The sequence below is a fragment of the Trichomycterus rosablanca genome, chromosome 3 (assembly GCF_030014385.1).
Source record: "Trichomycterus rosablanca isolate fTriRos1 chromosome 3, fTriRos1.hap1, whole genome shotgun sequence".
Lineage (NCBI taxonomy): Eukaryota > Metazoa > Chordata > Actinopteri > Siluriformes > Trichomycteridae > Trichomycterus > Trichomycterus rosablanca.
The window spans coordinates 52,651,488-52,675,916 of record NC_085990.1 but is presented as its reverse complement, the minus strand read 5'-3'; the positions used below and the strand labels follow the sequence as shown (position 1 = coordinate 52,675,916).

The 24,429-nt window shown below is 41.3% G+C and overlaps 1 protein-coding gene across 1 annotated transcript in view; it reads right to left on the bottom strand.

Annotated features, from left to right (window-relative positions):
- Positions 1-5,947: 5,947 nt before the first annotated feature.
- The window catches only part of LOC134309962 (syndecan-2-A-like), a 35,123-nt gene continuing 16,641 nt past the window's right edge, over positions 5,948-24,429 (bottom strand). The window contains exons 2-5 of the mRNA XM_062991454.1: positions 15,296-15,413; positions 12,488-12,651; positions 10,509-10,650; positions 5,948-8,846 (exon numbers count right to left, since the gene is read on the bottom strand). Coding sequence (XP_062847524.1) covers positions 8,683-8,846; positions 10,509-10,650; positions 12,488-12,651; positions 15,296-15,413 — 588 coding nt within the window. The 3' untranslated portion in view covers positions 5,948-8,682. The remainder of the gene's footprint in view (positions 8,847-10,508; positions 10,651-12,487; positions 12,652-15,295; positions 15,414-24,429) is intronic.

Genomic DNA, 24,429 nt, shown 5'->3' with positions numbered 1-24,429 from the left:
GGTGGACAAAATAACGGAAACAGTGCAGTCAAAGCATTTACATTTTCAGCATTTAGCAGACGCTTTCATCCAAAGCGACTTACAGTACTGTGACAGTATACAGTCTAAGCAATTGAGGGTTAAGGGCCTTGCTCAAGGGCCTTGCTCAAGGGCCTTGCTCAAGGGCCCAACAGTGGCAACCTGGCAGTGGTGAGGCTTGAACCAGCAACCTTCTGATTACTGGACCAGTATCTTAACCACTAGGCTACAACTGCCCCTAAACAAGCTCGAATTTCTACTACGGCATATTATACACTGTAATGTAATATATATGGTCATATCAAAATATTATGGTCATATAGGGTTGCCAACTTTCAGAACTGGAAATAAGGAACACCCTGGGCTGGCGGGTTGGCGGAAAGCATAGGGTGGGGGGTGGGATGGCGGGTGTTTACCTGAGCGGGGGTGTGGGGGGATAGGCGGTTAGGGTTGCACCTATAAAAAATGGGTCTTACAACGTCACAGGAACATTATCAAAATGTTTTATTTAGGCTGTTTAACATATATTATTTTCATTCTTTATAACAATAAATCAGAACCATATTTTGCAACAACATTTTTACATAATCCATCTTCACACTGACATGCAGCCCCGGTTCTGGACTGCGTTCCTCAGGGAGGCAGTGAGAAAATCTGCGCCCATAACTCCGGCCCTGCTTGTGTTACTTTAGTTTCGCCCTAAGCCGGATTCGAACCTAGGGCGGAAAAATATGCACAATGCGCTCTGCCCACTGCGCTACTCAAACAAAAAAACAGATTGTTATACTGATGTAACCTGCGCACACACGGCGTTACTAAGACCAAAAGTGAACACTACTCAAAATAATAAACAAACGCTTTCTAATTGCCACGGTAGCAGCAGTTTCCTTCTGTTTCATACATATCATCCTGTCTCAGTCTAATCTGCAGCATTTCTCTCCCATTGATAAGAATACAGAACAAAGCACGTCCTGTATCAGTTCAATACGGAACACGACGTTTAGTTTCCAAATAAGGAACGATTCCGTATTTTACGGGACGGTTGGTAACCCTATGGTCATAGCAACCTCCTTGTGTTAAAATGAGGGATGTTCATGATTTGGTAAAATTATACTTTTGTATCGGTTTTACAAATAAAGAAATCCTCGATCTCCTGCACATCAGCACCAGTTTGTTGTTAGTGTAAGGACGCTGAAATGGCTTTGCAGTAAACTGTGTTTATTTAGAAGAACGTGCGACACCGGTGCTCTCGGCGTCTGCGTCGTCGCCAGTACTTCAACCGAGGCCCCAACGCCTTATGGCACATGAACTCGCACGATAAACTAAAGCCGTATGGCGTTGCTATAAATGGTTGCATTGACGGGCAGAGTCGTCATGTCATGTGGATGGAAGCGTACAATACAAACAACCACCTAAAAGTAATTGCGGGTTACTGGATAACCAGAGTAATGCACATTGGAGGCAGATCCAGGTACTGAGGCCCGTGCTTCTCTGAACTGACAAGCCTACGACGCTGTGCACTGTTTGTCCATAATATTTCCACTTTTTTCTCAAAATCATTTCAACTTCAATCTTAAAATCGTTTTGACTTTATTCTCGAAATTAAAACTTAAATTTACGTGTGGGTAGAAGAATTTTTTGGCTCCAGAGGTTACAAGATGAACTACAGCAGCTGATTGTGTTTCCTCAGTAGCATACAACCACAATTCCCAAAAATTAGGGCAGTAGGTAAAAATGTGAATTAAAAACAATAGCAGCAATGTTTGTTGATGCATGCTCAATAATCCAGGTACACAAATCCACAAAGTTGAATCAGTTCATCTGGACACAAGTTTGTTGTAGAGATACGTTTCGTCACTCAATCCGAATGACTTCTTCAGACTCATTCGGATTGAGTGACGAAACGTATCTCTACAACAAACTTGTGTCCAGATAAACTGATTCAACTTTGTGAATAGCAGCAATGATTTGCAAAATGCCCTTGACCTGTATTTGGTATAAAACACAAGATATTCATTGTTTCAGCTAATTTGGTTGTGTTTGTTTAATGTGGCATGGATAAGAGAATTGTTATTATTTATTTATTAGGATTTTAACGTCATGTTTTACACACTTGGGTTGCATTCGTGAAAGGAACGGTATTTACCGCTTACACAAGATTCATCAGTTCAAGTTTTAAAAATCAAACACAGTCATGGACAATTTTGTATCCCCAATGACTGAACTTGACTACATGTTTTTGGACAGTGGGTGGAAACCGGAGCTCCTGGAGGAAACCCACACAGAAAGGACCCAGACTGCTCCACCTGGGAATCAAACTCAGAACCTTCTTGCTGTAAGGCAACAGTGCTGCCCACTGAGCCACCGTGCCACCTACTGGATTAAACTAAACATTTTATTAAGCTCCACAAAGGAATAAACACACATACATCCATAATAATCCCCCAAGAACTACTACTAGGTTGCAACCTGTGCCGGTTTTCTCGGGATTGTCCTTCTTTTTAATATTTAGTTCCAGAAAGTGTATTCTCTCTCTTTCTGGACACTAACAGTCCCGGTTTTCAATTAGCTAGAGTTACTGTTACATCCCTTTGTTGCTTTCCACGTTTTTTTTCATCAGGCAATCAGATGCCCGAGGGTCCTTGAGGAGTAACGAGTTAACCGATAGCTAATTGCGCTGTATCTATTATTGGCAAAACAGAGGATGAAGATGAGACTGGGTCTCCTGAATCTGGCAGGCCAGTCAAAAAGAAATGAAACGTTCATCTTTCTTCAATAATGACAAGACAAAAAAAAGTGACTCAAAATCGTGTTCAAATTACACGACAAATCGGCATACAGTCATACAGCTCTCAGTGTACTGTAGTACCTGCTAAAAAGTCACACAGTTGGAGTCGTTAAGGCACTGCAATCACCACAATCTATACGTTCATTTTTAATTTGACAGCTGCAAAATGTTCCAAACATTCTAGAGAGGTTGGGACAGGGGTCTATAGGCTACCCTGCAATAGAAAAGGGGTGATACTGTACCTGTGTATAAATATGTGTGCTATATTTGGTTACCCTTCTTCTTCTGGACTGTATGGGTGATTAAAGAAGCCGTTGATTGCCAGCGGAGTAACACAATACAAGTTCTATGTTTAAAAACAACAGGATTTTATTACATTTGTGCCAAGAAGAAGATTTAAAAACATAAACGAGAGTACAGAAAATGTAAGACCACCAAATTTAAGAACCAGTCGAGCAAACTGAAAAATCATTTAGATTTTGCTACGGATATTGTTTACCATTACCGTCTGGTGGAAAATCTCCTCGCATTTACAGCTTCTGCAAACCCCTCCTAGTTTTAGGGGTGTAATTGGGCAGGTGGAGGCAGACAATCGCACGTTAGGTGCAGTAGGGATGGTTGTGGGTTGGGGGTACCGTAATGTACGATACTGTGCAATAAAAAAATCAGCTTATGGGTCACTTGGCAATGAAATCCACTAAACGTGAGATTAAAGAATTGGAAATATACCGTACCACAGGGTACCGTGCAGTGGAAAAGGGGCCAAAATACAGAATGTGTACACAACGTACAGTATGTTCATGTCATGTCCAGTGGTGGGCTGCACAGATGAGTCAGCTTTCTCCAATGCCTTCTGTCTTGTGTCGCTTGTAGCAGACTCGCCCCTGATAATGCAATTTACATCACTGTTGTCATGTTGTCAATCCAGCTTATTCTTGGGCGAGTCCTGTCATTACACTGCCTTCAGTGTTGTCATGTGGGTGCTTTATCACACGCCCAAAGTGATGTAACTTGCAGGATTTAACATGGTTCAGTACATTTGCTCAGTGATCATCATCTTCCTTCACTGAATTTTTAGCAGTTTTCTGATGCACTTCTTAAGAGCCTGAATGCGTCTTTCTTCTTCTTTCTTTAGTGTCCGAGATTCACATCCATATGTCTAAGGTGGCCAGTCATCCGGCTTTAGGTCGGACAGTCCGGTTTTTCAGCTGCCAGTCCTCCGCCCATGCAAAGCTAGGACGGACACTTAAAAATCCCCCTTTTGGAGTGAACTGGTTACATTTTTGATCAATATTATCTGTCATTGGCTCAGGTACATGGTTTGTATTTCATTGGTTTAACAGCCTCATTTGACTGCTTATAGTGCTACCTATCGTGGTTTGCCCACCACCACTGGCCAATCGCAGAAGGTCCACCCTCAAAATGCTAGTCTGTGATTGGGTGGTTGAATTTCGCCCGCTCGCTGTGTTCTGCATACACGTCTACCTAAGTCAATTATGAGTTAATAAAATAATAATATGAGTTGATAATGTCAAGGCAGAACTTCAGATTTGTGTGAACCTCACAGAAGGGTGTACAGAGATGTACCACAAATTTCTGGCCAATAGTACACTTTTGGAGGCAGCGAGGAACGGACTTAAATATAAAAAGTTTGGTGAGTGAAACAGTAATTTGTTATAGAATTCTTGCTTAAATTGGTCTGTTATATGGTCAAAAACTCTGTTATATGGGTTCTGGTTTCATTCTGTGTGTTGCAGTATCATGTCCCCCTGTTCCTGGTATGACGTCCTCCTTTTGGGGTGTAATGTCCTCCTTTTTGTGACTACGAATGTGGCCACCCTACATATGTCACTACTGGTCAGACCAAAGCTTTAATTAATCATAACTTGGTGAAGGTGCTAAATGACTTGTTTTTCATATCCTTGTCAATTTGACCATCACAGCCTAACCGTAACCTCCAGAACATCTTCAGTGTCCGTCATCACTTTCGTTTTCGCTGCATTTATCAGCGTTATATTCCTTCACCACCTTCTTGATTTGAATAAAGCTCCATGATGTGTAATTTTACAGTGAGGATCATTTGGATAGCAGCTTTTACAGTGTTTTTTTATAAACCACCTCCTTGTTTCTACACTCACTGTCCATTTTATCAGCTTCACTTACCATATAGAAGCACTTTGTAGTTCTACAATTACTGACTGTAGTCCATCTGTTTCTCTACATACTTTTTACCCTGCTTTCACCCTGTTCTTCAATGGTCAGGACCACCACAGAGCAGGTATTATTTAGGTGGTGGATGATTCTCAGCATTGCAGTGACACTGACATGGTGGTGGTGTGTTAGTGTGTGTTGTGCTGGTATGAGTGGATCAGACACAACAGCGCTGCTGGAGTTTTTAAATACCGTGTCCACTCACTGTCCACTCTATTAGACACTCCTACCTAGTTGGTCCACCTTGTAGATGTAAAGTCAGAGACGATCGCTCATCTGTTGCTGCTGTTTGAGTCGGTCATCTTCTAGACCTTCATCAGTGGTCACAGGACGCTGCCCACGGGGCGCTGTTGGCTGGATATATTTGGTTGGTGGACTATTCTCAATCCAGGGGTAGGGTGCAGTGGTGGAGGGTGAAACTGAGGGTTTTGTATTGTTTTTATTGTCTGATTAGAAGGATTTTAAGATTTAGTAATGCAATTTCTGACAAATCATCAGAAATCTAAAGGCCACAATGTATTGGCAATAAAAAAATATGATTTCTTGGGTTTTCTAAACTGAATTGACCATCAAAAAAGTATTCTAAAGGAAGCCTCACTTAATTTCGCCTGGTGTATGTGGGCAGACGACTTATGTAGCAACCACAGTTTTAAATATCTGATTCCTGCCTGCCAGCAAGCTAGACACAAGAGTATGCTGATAGGTCATTTATTTATTTAAGTAATCGCTTCATACTGATCGGGGTCATGGTTGATATAAATTTTACTTAGATACAGTTGGCGCAAGGCTGGAATCCACCCAGAACAAGGTGCCATCCTATTGCAGGAAATTACCATTCACCCATACACTCGAATTGCTCCTTACCCTCCTAGGAGCATTTTAAAGCAGCTAATGATGTTTTGTGAGGTGGAAGTAAACCAGAGTCAGAAGTCGCTGCATTGTTCCCAGTTTATTAAAGTGCAGAATCTAACGACAGCGCTCTGACTTTCATGTTATTATTCTTATTCATTATTTTTCCCCAAGGCCAGCAGACACAGAGATTTGCAGTCTGGATAAAATGACTTCTCAAACAATCTTAAAACGTTGATTGTTTTTTTTACTAATGGAACAGAAGCTGCATAATAATCACAGTTAGAATATTACAGAATAGGTTTATTCACTAGTGTTTATTATAACACTGTTACCTTGTCATTATCACTCATGCTTATAAAGCTCCATCCTTCATTTTATTCATAACACCTTCAAATGCCCCGAGAATCAAAACGGTAGGCACTTCAAGGACATTTAAATGCGAATATACAATTTGGTAGATTGTTTTGTGTTAACATATTACATTTAATATGTTGGGTATAAATAATTATATTCTATAAATTATTATATATTAACATATACAGAAAAGTCATTGACTCAAAATGGTAAAGTTCTTAAAGGTCATTAGAAAGGAAATACAAAACCAAATACAGATGAAGACGATCAAGAAAATCATTGATATTCTTTAGAAAATAATGACAGTTCTACGTATAATCAGTCCTATAACAGGAATTAATGATTCAGTATTAAAGATTTATGAAAGAATAACAGTATACACAGTAAAGATCAATATCTGTGTGGAAACAAGAACCAAACAAAAATGAAGTGCACTTTATTACCCTATAGGACCAACTCTTACCACTCCACACAACATCCTGTTCACTTATCCCTCCTTCAGAAGACATACGGACTGACCTGGTAATTGTAGCAGAAATTTCCATCCACTAACCCAACAACTCAATGGCTAACTTAACGATTTTTTCAGAAACTGCTCATTCCCACATGAACATTCTTCAGCCGATGTGTTTAAAGCTAGTAAACGTTCTACTCTTACACCAACTTGAACATCAGACCAGAGAATAATGTCAGTGGTTGGCTCTGCCAGATGTACGACCGTTCCAGGCCTCTAAACACCTTCAGCTTTCATGATCATGGAATCATATGCTTATTCCTGCTGATTTTATTTACCATCTTTATTTCAATGTCAAGCCTTTAATGTTCTACAACTGATGACTGATAAAAATAATGTGTATATATAAAATCCCCTGGCACGGCCATTTCAGTATAGAAGGGTGTGAACTAACCAAGCTGAGGTTGGTAATGTCTTCGTTTTTAACATGTTTAAATCCGTAAAGATCAAACCAGTTTGAAACTGATTCTGAAAAGTGACTCAAAGGTGCCAAGTATTGTTCTTAGTCAATAGGTTTATAAAAAGCGAGGACTAAGCTGACTCAGGATTTGTTCTTGGCTTGATTTAAGACTTCAGGGAAAATGGACATCAGCGGTTGGTTCTGCGAGGTGATTCTGAGATGTACGACTGTTCCAGGCCTTTAAACATCTCCGGCTTTCATGATCATGAAGTTAGAACTAAAGATCACCAGCTAACACTTATACCATCATATGCAGATTATTCTTGCTGATTTTATTTACCATCTTGATGTACTTTCAAGCCTTTAATGTTCCACAACAACACTGATGAGAATGTGTAGAGTATAAAGTCCCTATTTCAGTATAAAAGGGTGTGAGCTAACCAAGCTAAGGTTGGTAATGTCTTCGTTTATTTTTAATCCGGAAAGATCAAACCAGTTTGAAAATGAAATAAAACGACATGAAATTGATTCTGAAAAGTGACTGAAAGGTGCCAAGTTTTGTTCTTAGTCAATAGGTTTATAAAACGCGAGGACTAAGCTGACTCAGGATTTGTTCTTGGCTTGATTTAAGACTTCAGGGAACATGGACATGCTTTCATGATCATGGAATCACCAGCTAACACTTATACCATCGTATATTTACCATCTTGGTGTAATTTCAAGCCATTAATGTTCCACAACAAGACTGATGAGAATGTGTGGAGTATAAAACCCCCTGGCATGACCATTTCAGTATAGAAGGGTGTGAGCTAACCAAGCTGAGGTTGGTGATGTCTTCGTTTTTAAACTGCAGTGCTGGGACCCTAGACATGTTTTAATCCGTCTGAATCACTAGCCGGAAAAGACATGAATAATAAGGCAGTGATATCAAGTTTTGTGACTCAAAGGTGCCAAGTATTGTTCTTAGTCAATAGATTTATAAAAAGCGAGGACTAAGCTAACTCGGGATTTGTTCTTGGCTTGATTTAAGACTTCAGGGAACATGGACGTTTATTTTTCTTCTCTCTTTGATACTGAATTGACAAAATATACAAATTTATGTTGACAGTCTCCTAAATAAAAATAAAGGATTGTTGAAAATAAAAGTCTAAAGTACCTAAACTGATAATAAAGTCAACACTGACATCAGTATAAAGAAAGTGCCGATCATTATAATTATTAAAGCATAAAAGATGAAGTTCAGATCTACAATTCAGCCAGTTCATGTTCTTTAAAAAACTAATACTTATACGTATCTCTATTACAAAGTAGTCAACTGATGAAAGCTCATAAAATTGGTTTATATCACATGATTTTCTCCAACACCTGCTAAACCTGATCTAAACTGATAGCAGAAGAATCGATTGGTTTTATAAAGCAGAAATAACTTTGCTATTAAATACGTTTCCGATAAAAGCCTCCTCAGTTTAACGATTCCAGCTTTTCGTTAAAACGACCGAGGAAATCTGTCGTCGTGGTCAACGAACGTCGATAGAAGTTGCTCGTCTAGGCGTAGAACTCCTTGCTCGGGGCTTTCTGATACGCTGTGCTCGGTAGCTTGCGCTCGCCCAAGTCGTAGCTTCCTTCGTCCTTCTTCCTCATGCGGTACACCAGAAGAAGTATAAGGAAGATCGCAAACAGGAAGCCGATCACACCACCGGCGATAACCGCTACAGAGTGAAAGAACAAAGAGCCACAATTAAAATCTCTAGATTACGACCGTTTAGCAGACGCTTTTATACAAAGTGACTTACAGTACTGTGACGGTGTACAGTCTAAGCAGTTGAGGTTTTAGGGCCTTGATCAAGGGCCCAACGGTGGCAGCCTGTTAGTGGTGGGGCTTGAACCAGCAACTTTTAAATTGGTTCTAAACTCCAACTGTCCTACAATTTGGTTCTTGGTTCTAAAATTTTATTTTATACTTACTTCATATATTTTATATATTTATATGTACTATACTTAATAAGTATATATATATATATATATATATATATATACAGACTATACTTAATACATATACTTTATATATACCACCTCCTTGTTTCTACACTCACTGTCCATTTTATCAGCTCCACTTACCATATAGAAGCACTTTGTAGTTCTACAATTACTGACTGTAGTCCATCTGTTTCTCTACATGTTTTGTTAGCCCCCTTTCACACTTCAATGGTCAGGACCCCCACAGAGCAGGTATTATTTAGGTGGTGGATCATTCTCAGTACTGCAGTGACACTGACATGGTGGTGGTGTGTTAGTGTGTGTTGTGCTGGTATGAGTGGATCAGACACAGCAGCGCTGCTGCAGTTTTTAAACACCTCACTGTCACTGCTGGACTGAGAATCGTCCACCAATCAAATATATCCAGCCAACAGCGCCCCATGGGCAGTGTCCTGTGGCCACTAATGAAGGTCTAGAAGATGACCGACTCAAACAGCAGCAATAGATGAGCTATCGTCTCTGACTTTACATCTACAAGGTGGACCAACTAGGTAGGAGTGTCTAATAGAGTGGACAGTGAGTGGACACGGTATTTAAAAACTCCAGCAGCGCTGCTGTGTCTGATCCACTCATACCAGCACAACACACACTAACACACCACCACCATGTCAGTGTCACTGCAGTGCTGAGAATGATCCACCACCTAAATAATACCTGCTCTGTGGTGGTCCTGTGGGGGTCCTGACCATTGAAGAACAGGGTGAACGGGCGCTAACAAAGCATGTAGAGAAACAGATGGACTACAGTCAGTAATTGTAGAACTACAAAGTGCTTCTATATGGTAAGTGGAGCTGATAAAATGAACAGTGAGCGTAGAAACAAGGAGTGTATATACTATACTTACTTTATATACTTTATATCCTTTTTCTTTTCATCCTTTTAGACCTTAATATTTAAGGAGGTAATTGTTGTGTGTATTTCACCTTTTTTGTGTGTATGTTCTTGTTTCCAAGCAGGGTCACAGTTGTATAGGGTATTTTATAAACAATCACAATAAAGGCTTTCATTCATTCATTCATTCACTCACACCTTTAATCACTCACTCACACTTACAGGTGATATAGTGCATCTAGTTCACCTGCTTGATTCAGGAATAAGAGGAAACCAAAGTACCCGGAGAAAGCAACCAAAAGCAAGGATCAAACCCAGGACCTCAAGAAACCAAGCTGTGCAGCACCTATCATTTATTGTTAAAGTAATTACTGAGGTGTTATTTAGCTCTCTGACTGAGAGTAAGCCATCAGTGAGCGTAAACATTCTCCAGAACAAAACCTCTTCTATACCGGATGCACTTGCAGGAACTGTAAAATCATTAGAAGAAAATCTGCACGTACCTGCCAGAACCTCTGTCCTTTGGAAGAGGTTTTCAGATTTCACCTCATCTTGCTTGTCAGACTCCTCCACCTCGTCTGGGAAACTGCTAGTGCTGGTGGCTATGACGCGGACCTGAGGCTTGTCCGTCTGAACTTCAGGGACCTATAGAGTAAAAATTTACATACGCTATAAGATAATGCTGTTTGTGACTTATTGTGTTTGCTGTATCTATATTATAGTGACAAACTTAAAATACCAGAAAACGTGAACAATATAACACCTAAAGCACAGTATACACCAATCAGGCATAACATTATGACCACCTCCTTGTTTCTACACTCACTGTGCATTTTATCAGCTCCACTTACCATATAGAAGCACTTTGTAGATCTACAATTACTGACTGTAGTCCATCTGTTACTCTGCATGCTTTGTTAGCCCCCTTTCATGCTGTTTTTCAATGGTCAGGACCCCCACAGGACCACCACAGAGCAGGTATTATTTAGCAGTGTCCTGTGACCACTGATGAAGGTCTAAAAGATGACCGACTCAAACAGCAGCAATAGATGAGCGATCGTCTCTGACTTTACATTTAAAAGGTGGACTGACTAGGTAGGAGTGTCTAATAGAGTGGACAGTGAGTGGACACGGTATTTAAAAACTCATCCACTTATACCAGCACAACACACACTACCACAAAATCCACCACATAAATAATACCTGCTCTGTGGTGGTCCTGACCATTGAATAACAGCATGAAAGGGGGCAAACAAAGCATGTAGAGAAACAGATGGACTACAGTCAGTAATTGTAGAACTACAAAGTGCTTCTGTATGGTAAGTGGAGCTGATAAAATGGACAGTGAGTGTAGAAACAAGGAGGTGGTTTTAATGTTATGGCTGATCGGTGTATATGCTTATATATTAGATAATCATGTGAATATAATTAAAATGTTTCACTGAAGTGCAGAAGTTGTAAGAACTGATGTTCTGCTTCACAGGTTCTTCATTTCCAAGTAGGAAATCCAATAGCAAGATTAAATATGTTGGTATTTGCCCCAGTTGAGGCATGTAGAAATATGAGAGAGTGCAGTCGCCTACAGACAGATAGTGAAATCCTGTCCACTTTCTCATTAGGGTCACAGTGATTCATAGGGATTCTGTTACAGGTAATAAAACACAGTCAGGTGTGTGAGAACCATCCTTAATGTAATAGTCCCGAGGATAAGAACACTAAATAAGCCTTTGTCTTCATACGTGGACACTTACTTAACGTTGTCAGCAGTGTAATTAGAAAACTACTGCAGACTGTAATTCACCTACAGAAAATCATTGATTTTATTATTTTAAAAAATAGAGTTCCTTCATTTAGTGACCTTTGGTATCGTCTTATTTCATTTTCAGCATTTAGCAGACGCTTTTATCCAAAGCGACTTACACAATGAGCAATTGAGGGTTAAGGGCCTTGCTCAGGGACCCAACAGTGGCAACTTGGTGGTGGCGGGGCTTGAACCGGCAACCTTCTGTTTACTAGTCCAGCACCTTAACCACTGAGCTATCACTGTCTTATATCAGAGACGACAGCTAGAATAATTCAGAATTATTCTCACTGCAAATATATGCAAATAAATAAAGAAAAACTTTTATTTGATGTTAGACAGGATGAACCTGAGATATTTCATATTTTGTCTGCTCAACTTCATTTCATTTATTAATAAACATCCAATTTCTCATTTCAGGCCTGCAAAACATCCCAAAAAAAGTTGGGACGGTAAAGCATTTACCACTTTGTATTGTATTGTGTATTTGTTTTGGCACCAAAGACACCAAGTGACTTAGTGTTTCCGTTATTTTGTCCAGTTCTTAAAATGTGCAACGGTTCAAAATGCAGGCAGGCCAGTCCAGCACCTGTACTCTCTTCTCTTTGATAACACATTGAAACCGAGACCTTATTGATAAGCAGCAAGACTGGTTGAAATGAAATATTTAATCATGTTTACCTCTGTTTCTGGGTCTGCTTCAACTGTGGGGTCCAGGACTAAGACTGTGGGGTCCAGGACTGATTCGTCCAAGCCAGGACTGCTCATCTGGGTGGACTGCTGAGTGGGTTTTACGTTTTCTTTGCTCAGCCTCAACATGTCTTCATCGTCGGTATTGCTGAAACCTGCAGAGAGGAACAGAGTACGTATGGTGTTTTAAACTAGATCCTTGTACTTGTACCAGTCAGTGCCGTCCAAACAGTCACACATTTTGTACATTCATGTACATTTCTGCACGCGAATGAACTGAAGAAAATACAGCGGTACCTTGTAACTACTCGAAATCTTAAACTCAACGTGTGTGCGACAGCCGCTTTGTTCAGCGCTCGGCTTGAGCGGTAAAACATCATCAAAGTGTGAATATGAGACGAATCTGCATCTGTGTGGAATAACCATCAGATCCAGTGTTACAGCTCCACGTGTATCTGTGTTTATCTGGATTCTCCTCCCTGTTTCACTTTTAAACTTGTGTTACAGCTCCAGCTTCTGAGAAATGGTGAGAATCAGAATCAGCTTCTCCCAGAGTCTAAATAAAGCTTAACGTGGTTTAATGTAGTAAAAGAAGGAGACAGGAGCACTAAACTTCTCTCCATTATTACTGCTCATAAGTTCCTCCACTAATCAAATTTCTCACTCACTGTTTTAGTACAATAAGTCACGTTAAGTTTTGTGCACCGTCACACTTCATAATAATTAATAACGACACAGCAGCACAAAAGTGGTTTTGCAGCTTCTCATGTGAATGCGCCGGTACTGAATGGAATACGGTATTCCAAGATCAAGCATCTCCACCATTAAGAAGCATAAGGAAACAATAAAGAAGTAAAACTAAAGTGCAGCTTTTATTGTATTTTTATTGATTTTTAACTGTTTTTAATTGTACTTCAGTGTTTTATATTATATTTGTGTTATTTTTAGTGATTTATGTTATCCAAACCCATTTTAGTGTGCATTCTACAAAGACATTTATTGGTGAGCTTTTCCAATATTAAATAACTGATCACCGTTCCAAGACTTCAGGCTGGGTAGGCAAGGCCAGGTGACCCTCACTGTGTCTGTGATTTTACCGTGATAAAAACATAACACGAAATATACACTTAATGAATAAAATTGGTGGAAACCTGGTCCTACTGTGGTTTACAAGATGGGATGTAAAGCCTCCACAAGGGGGCGCTTGTGTACAAGTTCATTTATTCGTGTTTATGTGTCTGTTAAAATTTGTTTATTTACTAATATATTATATATATTTTTCTCTGCAACCAATTTTTTTGGGCTTGCAACCCACCCAAGGGTTTGAAATATTAAATGAAGGAGCACCTGTACTACAGTTCAGCATGTTCCGATATTTGGGTGTGAGGTCAGGTGACTCGAGTGCACATTACGAGGGTGAGACAGAGGGGGACGATTCATTATTAATGCCGGGATCATGTATGGGACCAGATGTCCGATAGCTAAACACGGTGGTCTTGGCTGACCATTATCACCAGCAGGTGAAACCTCGGTGCTTTTATCAAACTGCTGTTCCTGTTTGAAAGCCAGCAGGTGGGTTGTTTGCTTACGGCAACCTTATGAATGCACACTGGTACCTTTAGACACACTGTTCCAGAATTAATTAACAAGATGTGCCAAACTAACTACACCTTCTACACCCAAGACTAAACAAAGTCTAACATTGTGTCCTTTATATTAAACAGAACTCCAAGGTGTTATTAAAATACACCTAATATTGGCTTCTACTGAGTACTGAATAAAGGGTTTGAAGTCTTTGATTTTTAGATAATTCGCAAAAACGCATGGTTTCACTACTTCATTAAGGGTGATTAAGATTGATGAGTAAAAATGGCAGTTTGATCTATTTAAGAATTTAATCCACAACACAGTAAAGTGCACAGAAAGTCGAGGGGTCTGAATACTTTGTAAATGCACTGTATCACGTCCTGCTGAAGACGTGTTTGCAGGAACAACGGAACAAAATAAAAGCTGAAACACTAAATCACTTGGTCTCCTCGGTGCCAAGTTTGGTGAAAAGGAACGACAACATTACAACTTTTTTGGAATGTGTTGCAGGTCTGAAATGCAGGAATGGATGTTTATTAATAAATGAAATGAAGTTGAGCAGATAAAACATGAAATATCTCAGGTTCATCCTGTCTGACATCAAATAAAAGTCAAAGTCAATGTTAGAAACTCTGTTTTCCATGCTGTCCCAACTTTTTCTGATTTGGGGTTGTATTTTATTTCTGCATTTTCTTCCTTTTCCACTGCTGAAGACCCTGACTGCAGCCTGACACGCTCCCTCCGCTGTGTGCACAGTCCACCTACCCCCTTCTTAATCGCCTGTACTTCAGTGAATTCGCACTCGAGGCCAGTCTCACACACTTTTTTAGTCTTTTTCCACCCAGCAGACTGGTGGCCAATTTTGTCTGCTGCAGGTACTGCCGATTGTGCCCGCTAGGAGGCGCCCAGAGAGTACAAACTTAAGCACATGGAGTTGCCTAGTTTGCATGAGAGGTTTTGCATTGAGGAGTCCTCTCAGATTCCTGCATTATTAAGCATTCATCTAGATACAGGGTTTGATCAGGGTTTGATTTCAAGCATCTTATCAGTGTGAGATTGAGCAAATGAACTGTAAAGACATTTTTATATGACTTTTTTACCCATCAACACCAAGGGTGACAATAAATCTGGAGCTTTGGGTATTTGATAATTTCAAGAAAACCATATTGTGAATTTAATATCAATATTTAAGGTAATCTACGTTAGGTTTACCTGATCCTGATCCGGAGCTGAAGCCGTCATCGTCCTCATTATCATCTAGGAAATCCCCAGACTGCTGTTCTTCCAGATATAAGTCATCAGCTGAGGCCGGCTGAGCTGTCACCACCACCTGCGATAGTAAACAAACACGCCCGCCTCAGAGAAAACACTCTTATAACCATCATAATAAAGAGCTGACGCAGAGGTGCGGACACGGTGTCATAACACCTCTAAAAATAGCTCTTCGTTTACTGACAACCATCTGGATTCCCTGTTACCGCGGTACAAGTGATAAAATCTGCTTTGTGTTCAAGACTTCAAGAATAATTATTATAAACAGAAGGTTTTTTAATGTTCTGTTGTCAGAACAAATCTATAACGGCTTTAAAATCACATCTGGATAATCATTTCAACATTAAATTAAAGTGTCCAAAAAATCTTAAATTGTAGGGTTTCTTGGGTGGCGCAGCAGTAAAGGGGGCGTGTGTTAATCACGACTCCTTGGTCAAGAGTGGAGGTCTGCAGCAGTGGAGGTGAAATACGATTGGGTAATTGGAAGGAGGGAAAATTGGAGGAAGAATGCATACATACATATCTAATATAAAACAATATTCATATACACCGAACAGGCATAACATTCTGAGCACTGACAGGTGAAGTGAATAACACTGATGATTGCTTCATCACAGCACCTGTTAGTGGGGGGGATATATTAGGCAGCAAGTGAACATTTTATCCTCAAAGTTGATGTTAGAAGCAGGAAAAATGGGCGAGCGTGAGGATCTGAGTGAGTTTGACGAGGGTCAGATTGTGATTAGCTAGACGACTGGGTCAGAGCATCTCCAAAACTGCAGCTCTTGTGGGGTGTGTCCCGGTCTGCAGTGGTCAGTATCTATCAAAAGTGCTCCAAGAAGGGAACAGTGGTAAACCAGCGACAGGATCATGGGCGACCATGGGGATGCACGTGGGGAGCGAAGGCGAAGGCTGGCCCGTGTGGTCCGATCCAACAGACGAGCTACTGTAGCTCAAACTGCTGAAGAAGTTCATGCTGGTTCTGATAGAAAGGTGTCAGAAAACACAGAGCAGCACAGTTTGTTGCATATGAGGCTGCAAAAGGTGGACCAACACAAAATTAGGAAGGTCATAATGTTATGCCTCATCGGTGTATAATTATTTTTAAACAATAAATACTAGTTTATGAACAAAAACAAAGAGAAATGCATGTTTACAAATCCAAGAGGGACACTCAGGAGTACTTATCAATATATTTATTTATGTAAAGTCATGTCTGAAACATTCCATACAAATAACATACAAACACTGTAAATATTTTACCATATATTTTGTAAAAACACAAAAATTAATAAAATTTTGTGAAAACATGTAAAAAACATATAAAAAAGTGCTTTAGGCTGGTTGGGGGAGGGGGGTTGTGGTGAGTCCAGTTCCACTTAGAGACACTGGGCACAAGGCAGGAATGCCTTGAACAGGGCACCAATCTATCGCAGGGCTTTGGCCGCCCCCTCTGTCCTTACTTGGAAATAACCAATCATGTTTGTGCAGATGCCTGTCCGGCCTCTGAGATTTGAACCCGGCTAGCGTAATAGTCCACTGTGCCACCCGAGCTCCACATATATCTTAAATAAAATAAAGGTTAAATAAAATAAAATAATAGCGTTAAAGTAAATGAAAGTAAAATGCAAAATGTAAATAAAGAAGTAAAACTATAATATGTAACTATGATTAGGTGCTTGGGTGGCGCAGTGGTAAATTACACTAGAGCTCTACTGCAGGGATGCAAATGGATTGGCGCCCTGTATCCTGATAGAGCCAAGCCCACCACAACCCTAATCAGGATGAAGCATGGAAAATTAAGCTCTTTTAAAAGTTTTCACACTTTTTTTAGACTCTATTTATTAAGAATTTTAAAAACAAATCACATCACTTTTCTACATCATCACCTTCTGATGCATTTTCCAGCGTCGTACCAACTTTTTGGTTGTAGCCACTGATGCAGCGCTGCTTTCACATCATCATTATATGAAAATCTTTTTCCCCTTAAAGCTGCTTTGAGCGTCCAAAAAGGTGGAAATCAGATGGAGCTAAATCCGGACTATAAGCGCCTCTCAGTCTCTCAGACACAAGCGGTTACTACTTTTATTTCATTTTCATCAACCTCTTTAGCCTGACCGGGGGTGGGGGTTGGGGTTGCAGCGAGTCCAGTTCCACTGGGAGACACTGGGAGCAAGGCAGGAATACCCTAAACAGGGCACCAATCTATCGCAGGGCTTTGGCCACCCCCTTTCCCATTCCTCAGAAATAGCCAATCGTGTTTGTGTAGATGTCTGTCTGGCCAGTAGCACCTATGAGATTTGAACCCCGGCTAGCGTAATAGACCACTGCGCCACCTGAGCGTCACATATATTTTAGTTCAATAAAATAATAATCTTTAAGTAAATAAAAGTGAAATGCAAAATGTAAATAAAGGAGTAAAACTATAATATGTAACTATAATTAGGCACTTGGGTGGCGCAGTGGTAAGTTATGCTAGAGCGCTACTGCTGGGATGCAAGCCCCTCAATGGATTGGCGCCCTGTATCCCGGTGGAGCCAAGCCCACCACGACCCTGATCAGGATGAAACATGGAAATGAAATATAAGTTCCATTATCGTTAATACCAAGTCCTTTCTGTGTGGAGTTTGCATGTTCTCCCCGTGTCTGTGTGGGTTTCCACCGGGTGCTCCGGTTTCCTCCCACAGTCCAAAAATGTGTAAGTGAGGTGAATTGGAGACACTAAATTGTCCATGACTGTGTTTGACATTAAACTTGTGATCTGATAAATCTTGTGTAACCAGCAACTACCTGTTCTGTCATGAATGTAACCAAAGTGGGCGCCCTGTTAAGGGTTATGTGTGGGTCAGAGGAGGCGTGAGCAGCAATAGACCCACCTCGACTGCAATCAGGGATCCACCAGAAGCGGAAGACAGATTGAGTACGTGAAATTGGGGTAAAATGGGAGAAAATGCATAAATAAAATAGAAAAAAAAATTATGTAACCAAAGTGTGTAAAACATGACATTAAAAACCTAATAAATAACAATAATAAATAATATTATTAAGATTTCTTGACTTGTCGCTAGCGTGTAGGTGGATCCGTCTAGTTTACGGCAGGTTGGGCGAGTCGTACGAGGCTAAGAATGTGCCGGATGGACCGTGATGAATAATATTTCTCATTCCAAAACAAACTCCTGTCAGCCATATGAAAGTAAGAGCGACATTCCTGAGCTCCTGGCTGCAGCACAACCAAGGTATTGTGTGAAGGTCTGAGTTAGATCCTTTCAGCCAGTGCCAGTGCTACAGCTGGACAGGAAACTCTAAATCTCACAAGCCTCTTACTCTTCTCTCCGCTCCCAACGGCCCGGCCAAACAACGTCAACATCCAGTCTCGTTCCCCCTCTCACAAACACACACCATTTCCCTCGTAAACAAGTGCAATCAGCGCACCGTCGCATCCACACGCGAAGGTTTACGTCTGCCGCAGTAAATCAGCGAGTCCACAGAAGGAAAAATCAGACACGACCACTGTTTACAAAATACATAAAAACGGGAGCGGTGGAAAACACAGGCGCCGCCCACGAGGTAAACAAGTCCGGTAAATAACGCTAATGTGAATAAAACCTACGCCAACTTCACAAACACCACAATGTGTAGACGCTTCTCTTCCAGCTCCTCACCTGAGGGAAGGTCTAGTGAAGGAAATATGTTACTGCTATGTCCAAAGAGAAGGACATTAAGACTAATGACCTGATCTGTGCAGTGAGGAGGCATACAAGGACCGACACCCTTCTTCTACCATAAGGGCGCATTCACAAACTGCCACTTTGCTGAGTAAAACCTCATCAAAGTGTGAATATGAGACGAATCTGCATTAGTGTGGAATAAGCGTCAGATCCAGGGTTACAGCTCCACGTGTATCTGTGTTTATCTGGATTCTCCTCCCTGTTTCACTTTTAAACTTGTGTTACAGCTCCAGCTTCTGAGAAACTGTGAGAATCAGAATCAGCTTCTCCCAGAGTCTAAATAAAGCTTAACGTGGTTTAATGTAGTAAAAGAAGGAGACAGGAGCACTAAACTTCTCTCCATTATTACTGCTCATAATGAAATTCCTCGCTTGTTGTTTTAGTACAAAAAGTCACGTTAAGGTTTGTTCACGTTAAGCGTTGTTCGTACGGCCTGAGTCGCTTTTACCACCTTATATCAAACGGTTTGTCTCATTGGAGGAGCTTTGAAACGGTCAGCGACAAGCTGGGTCACTGATTGCAGTTGAGGTGGGTATATTACACCTTCTCCGAGCCACTCGCAGCCCCTAGCAGAACCCCTACCCCTAGAAGACCCCACCCACATAGTCAGGTCATCCCGCCCTAGCAGTAACGAGTCTGCTGCAGGCACTGCCAATCATGTTCGCTAGATGGCGCTCAGCCGACCGGTGGCAACGCCGAGTTTCGAACCGAGGAGTTCAGAATCTCGGCACTGGGGTGCTAGCGGAATATCCCGCTGCAACACCTGGGTGCGCCCTGAATCGCTTTTACCGCCTCACATCAAACAGTTCGTCTCATTGGAGGAGCTTTGAAAAGGTCAGCGGCAAACTGGGTCAAAAATCAAACAGGTGAGTCCAAAAATCGCGAGTCCAAGACAGCAAAAATGCGCTATGCTCCGCTCAAGGAAACGCAGCGGCAAGCTAAGCAGCGCCGCCACACTCCATAGGAAATGACAGCACATCTGCGCAAAAACGATTTAGCCGCTTCTCTGTAGTGTAGTTTATGTAATCCGACCTTCCCATACCTCTCAAGGTCTCTTAAGGAGGTTTAGTTTGAAGACGCCGACAGGGTTAAAGTTTCTCTTTTTACCCCTCTCTTTGTGCTGCCCCTACACCCACCCATGATCGAGGAGGGCGCTTCTTATGACCTGCTCATTCATATTGGTCAGCAGAGCCCGCACTTACACCAGTGACAATGCCCCTCCCCCTACAGACACACAGCCAATCGTGTGTCTGCGTAGGTGCTCGCCTGGCTGAAAAACTTTGCACTTATTGCAGTTCAGCTTTCAAACGTGAATAGTAGGGGGTCCTCGAGGACCAGGATTGAGAAAACTTGCTTCTTCCATCCCATCTTTTCTATCTGGCTTTCGGGTGACCTATCATTACTTTTTTATCTTTGCTTTTATCGTACAGTGCCTTAAAAGTCGCACTTATTTTTCCCACTTTCCCCCCAAATTTTCTCCCCTAATCTCGCCGTGTCCAATTACCCTGATTGCTCCTCTATACTGATCAGACCCTTCACCGCTGACTGAGGACGCCACTCAACTGACACGCGACCCCTCCGGCACGTACAGTCAGTACAGACTGCATTTTTCACCTGCACGAGTCGAGTTCATACACCGACGGGCACGGGTGTACGGAGGGCCACACCCCCATCAGCATTATTCCTCAGCCCTGTGCAGCCACCACTGTCCAGTTATGAGGACCTATGATCCGACTTTTTACCCTCCAACCCTGAACAACAGCCAATCGTTGTTCATGCAGCCACCCAGTCCAGTCGGAAGGCAGAGCCGAGATTCGATACGATGTATTCGAAACCCCAAAGTTAATAAAAATATCCCACAGGGACACATTTTCTAAGAGAATGCAAATAAATGATCGTATCCTCGTACCAAAAGCAATTTAGACTTGGATTTAAGATCATACTTTGTTACTGTGTGGGGTAAAAAGGGTTCGTATCAAGTCTGAATAATGCGAGTATGTTATAATCACTCAGACAGGAACATCAGGAACACAAACCCACATAAAAGTGTGAACAGAGTTCCAGATCCAGTGCAGCTTTTAGCTGACGGCTGCCACACACATGCAGCTCTGAACGACTTATTATGATTATTAAAGTGCAGATTTTCCCCTCACACATTCCTCCCCGCCCGGAATGTAATTACAACATGAACCACTCCAATACGCTTCCTTTAAAATCTCTCCCAAATCCCCAGGACCTGCCGCTGTTTTCTTTTTCTCTTTTTTCCAGATTTGGTTGCTTCAGTGACTGAACAAACAATGAGGATCGACTTCCCACCTATCAGATCAGACTGTTTAAGCCGCCGACTCAGAGCGAAAGCACTCAGCCCCAGCTAGGCATGGGAACAACACTCCACATTTGGCATTCATTTATCTACCATAACCATTTCATCCTGGTCAGGGTGGTGGTGGGTCTAAAGCCTGACCTAAACACATAGTGAGAATATAGTGTACACAGGGTATCAGTCCAGTACAGTCCAGTTTAGTGGTTGAAAGGAAGGAGAATATCTGCACATCTGGGGATGTATTGGGAAAGTATTTTTCCCAATACATCCCCAGCTTCTTTTCACCACTATCTCCATTATCCCCATTTTTCTCCATTATCCCTCGTCTCTGTGCAGTACCATCAATCAGCCAGCAGAGGTCATAACTGCAGCAGTTATCTTCAACCTATCCAATTTGTACCCGATTGCATTACGCTTCCTCTCTACTGGTGTTGACCCCCACCCCGACTGAGGAGAGCGACCTGACACACGCCCCCTCGGACACGTGTGCAGTAGCCGACGAGGCGAGTTCATATGCTGATCAGTCCTGTGCACGGAGAGACACACCCTGATCAGCACCATTCCCCAACCCTGTGCAGACGCCACCAACCAGCCAGCAGAGGTCGTAATTGCTCCAGCATACCCACCCTGTACGAACAACAGCCAATCGTTGTTCATGTAGCTGCCCAGCCCAGCCGGATGGCAGAGCTGAGATTTGATAGGATGTATTCGAGATCCCAGCTTGCGGATTGCAATTCCACAAAGAAAACCTATAATTTAACTAATGTCAATCACTGCATGACAGCATTCACTGATACATAAAGCAGAAAGGAACACGATGTCACAGCAGTACAAATCTGTCATCAATTTAATCAATTTCTTGCACGACTTTGTGTTTGACATTTAAAGAAGCACAAAGAAAGAAATGTGGTCAACACCAGGCAGATCTCGTCCATCTACCTAAAGAATGTCTAAATAAACTCTAATCGATACTGTCGCACATTAGAGGAGTAAAAGAGCAGCACACACTCGTTATTCCAGCGTGAAGTCGATGTGTGAGAACCCTCCCATATTCGGCCACTGGTATAAAACCATGTACATAATTCTACTTCATAGGCAAATACATTTCTATGTTTTGTACTGTGATATGATGAGTGTGGACAAATGTGTGGACATTCTTCTAATCAGCCACGCCCGCTTTATTTATAAATGAAATCAAGCCTTCAGACGTGCACCAGTCTCACGGCGATCCTGACTAGAAGAGCAGCGGTAGCACAGTGTTAAAGGTACAGGACCAGTCAGTTTATTTTATTTATTATTTTTTGGTCCGGGTTCTTTCTGTGTGAAGTTTGCATGTTCTCCCCATGTCCACGTAAATGAATAAATAAATACCCAATCATGATTCTCTCACATGGTAAAACACTGTACCTGCAATATTCTATCAACTTCTCACCTTATTTTGCCTTATTTTCACCTTTCACACTTATTTTTACACTTTTAATCTTATTTTCACACTTATTTTAACCTTTTACACTTATTCTCACGTATTCTCACTTATTTTCACCTTATTTTTATCTTTTCACTTATTTTCATACTTATTTTCACCAAATTTTCACGTTTTCACTTATTTTCACCTTATTTTTACACTTATTTTCACTTATTTTCACACTTATTACCTTATTTTCACCTTATTTGTATCTTTTCCCTTATTTTCATACTTATTTTCACCTAATTTTCACGTTTTCACTTATTTTCACACTTATTTTTACACTTATCACCTTATTTTTACTTATTTTACCTTATTTTCACTCATTTTCACACTTATTTTCACACTTACTTTCACATTTATTTTCACACTTATCACCTTATTTTTTACACTTATTTTACCTTATTTTCACACATCACCTTATTTTCACACTTATTTTCTTATTTCACCTTATTGTCACACTTATTTTCACATTATATTCACCTTATTCTTCACCTTATTTTCACATTTATTTTTGCATTATTTCTACCTTATTTTCACACAAATTTTGCCTTATTTTCACATTTATTTTCACACTTATTTTCACACTTATTTTGTCCCAACAGTGTTGAAGAAGTATTTGCACATAACAATTAAAGAAGTTAACGTCGGCCACAGGAGAGATCATCGCTGCTTGCTTGTTCATGTGTCGATTCTAACGTGCGAAGCATAAGCCGAGCGTAAGAATGCAGATGTGCCAGTGATATTACGCCAGTCGAGCTTTTAATGCAGTGGGTGTGAAGAGCTTAACCAGTGACTGACGTTAAACCCTGCGCCCGTTCGCACGCGTCCACACTTCCACCCTGAGCACATTCGGTACAGTCCAGAGCAGCAATGAATGCTCCCTATTCAGACTGCAGTCATGTGAGGTATTTCTAATTTATCTGCCGTGCAGAGCGGAGAGGTGAGGAGAGGAAAAAGAGGACGGGGTAATAAAGTGGATAAAAGCAGACCTACTGCAGCCTGAATGATGTGGCACACGCTCATAAAGCTTTAACACATTTAAACCCCACATTGTGAGGACAGGGTCTTTTGGGGAAACAAAACCATGAAGCATGAAGCATTGGTGGCGCTTCATGATCTAGTCCCGTCCTCAACTAACATTTTGCAGAATAATCCAAAACATTTTCAACCCTTTTAAGCAAGTTGGCACAATGGTAAGGTTTTCTTGGAATTCTGGTGCCCATACTGGTGGCTCTGGATGGGAACTGGAAATATAGCCTGGACCATGTGCGTGTGACAGTTTGTATTGAGTTTTCTTACATATGACACAGGGCAGCTCTACCAGGGTAGACGGTTACTGAGCTTACCAGGGTTCGAATCTCGGCTCTGCAACCAGTCGTTTGGGCACCATCTAGCGGGCATAATTGGCAGTGCCTGCAGCATACAAAATTGCCCACCGAGTCTGCTGGGTGGGGAAAAGACCAGACTAAGTGTGTGGGGTCTACAAACGATGTGTAAGGACCCTGGTTGGCAGACTGTGGCGCCTGTACAGAGTCAAGGGCAAAAAAGAAGTGTT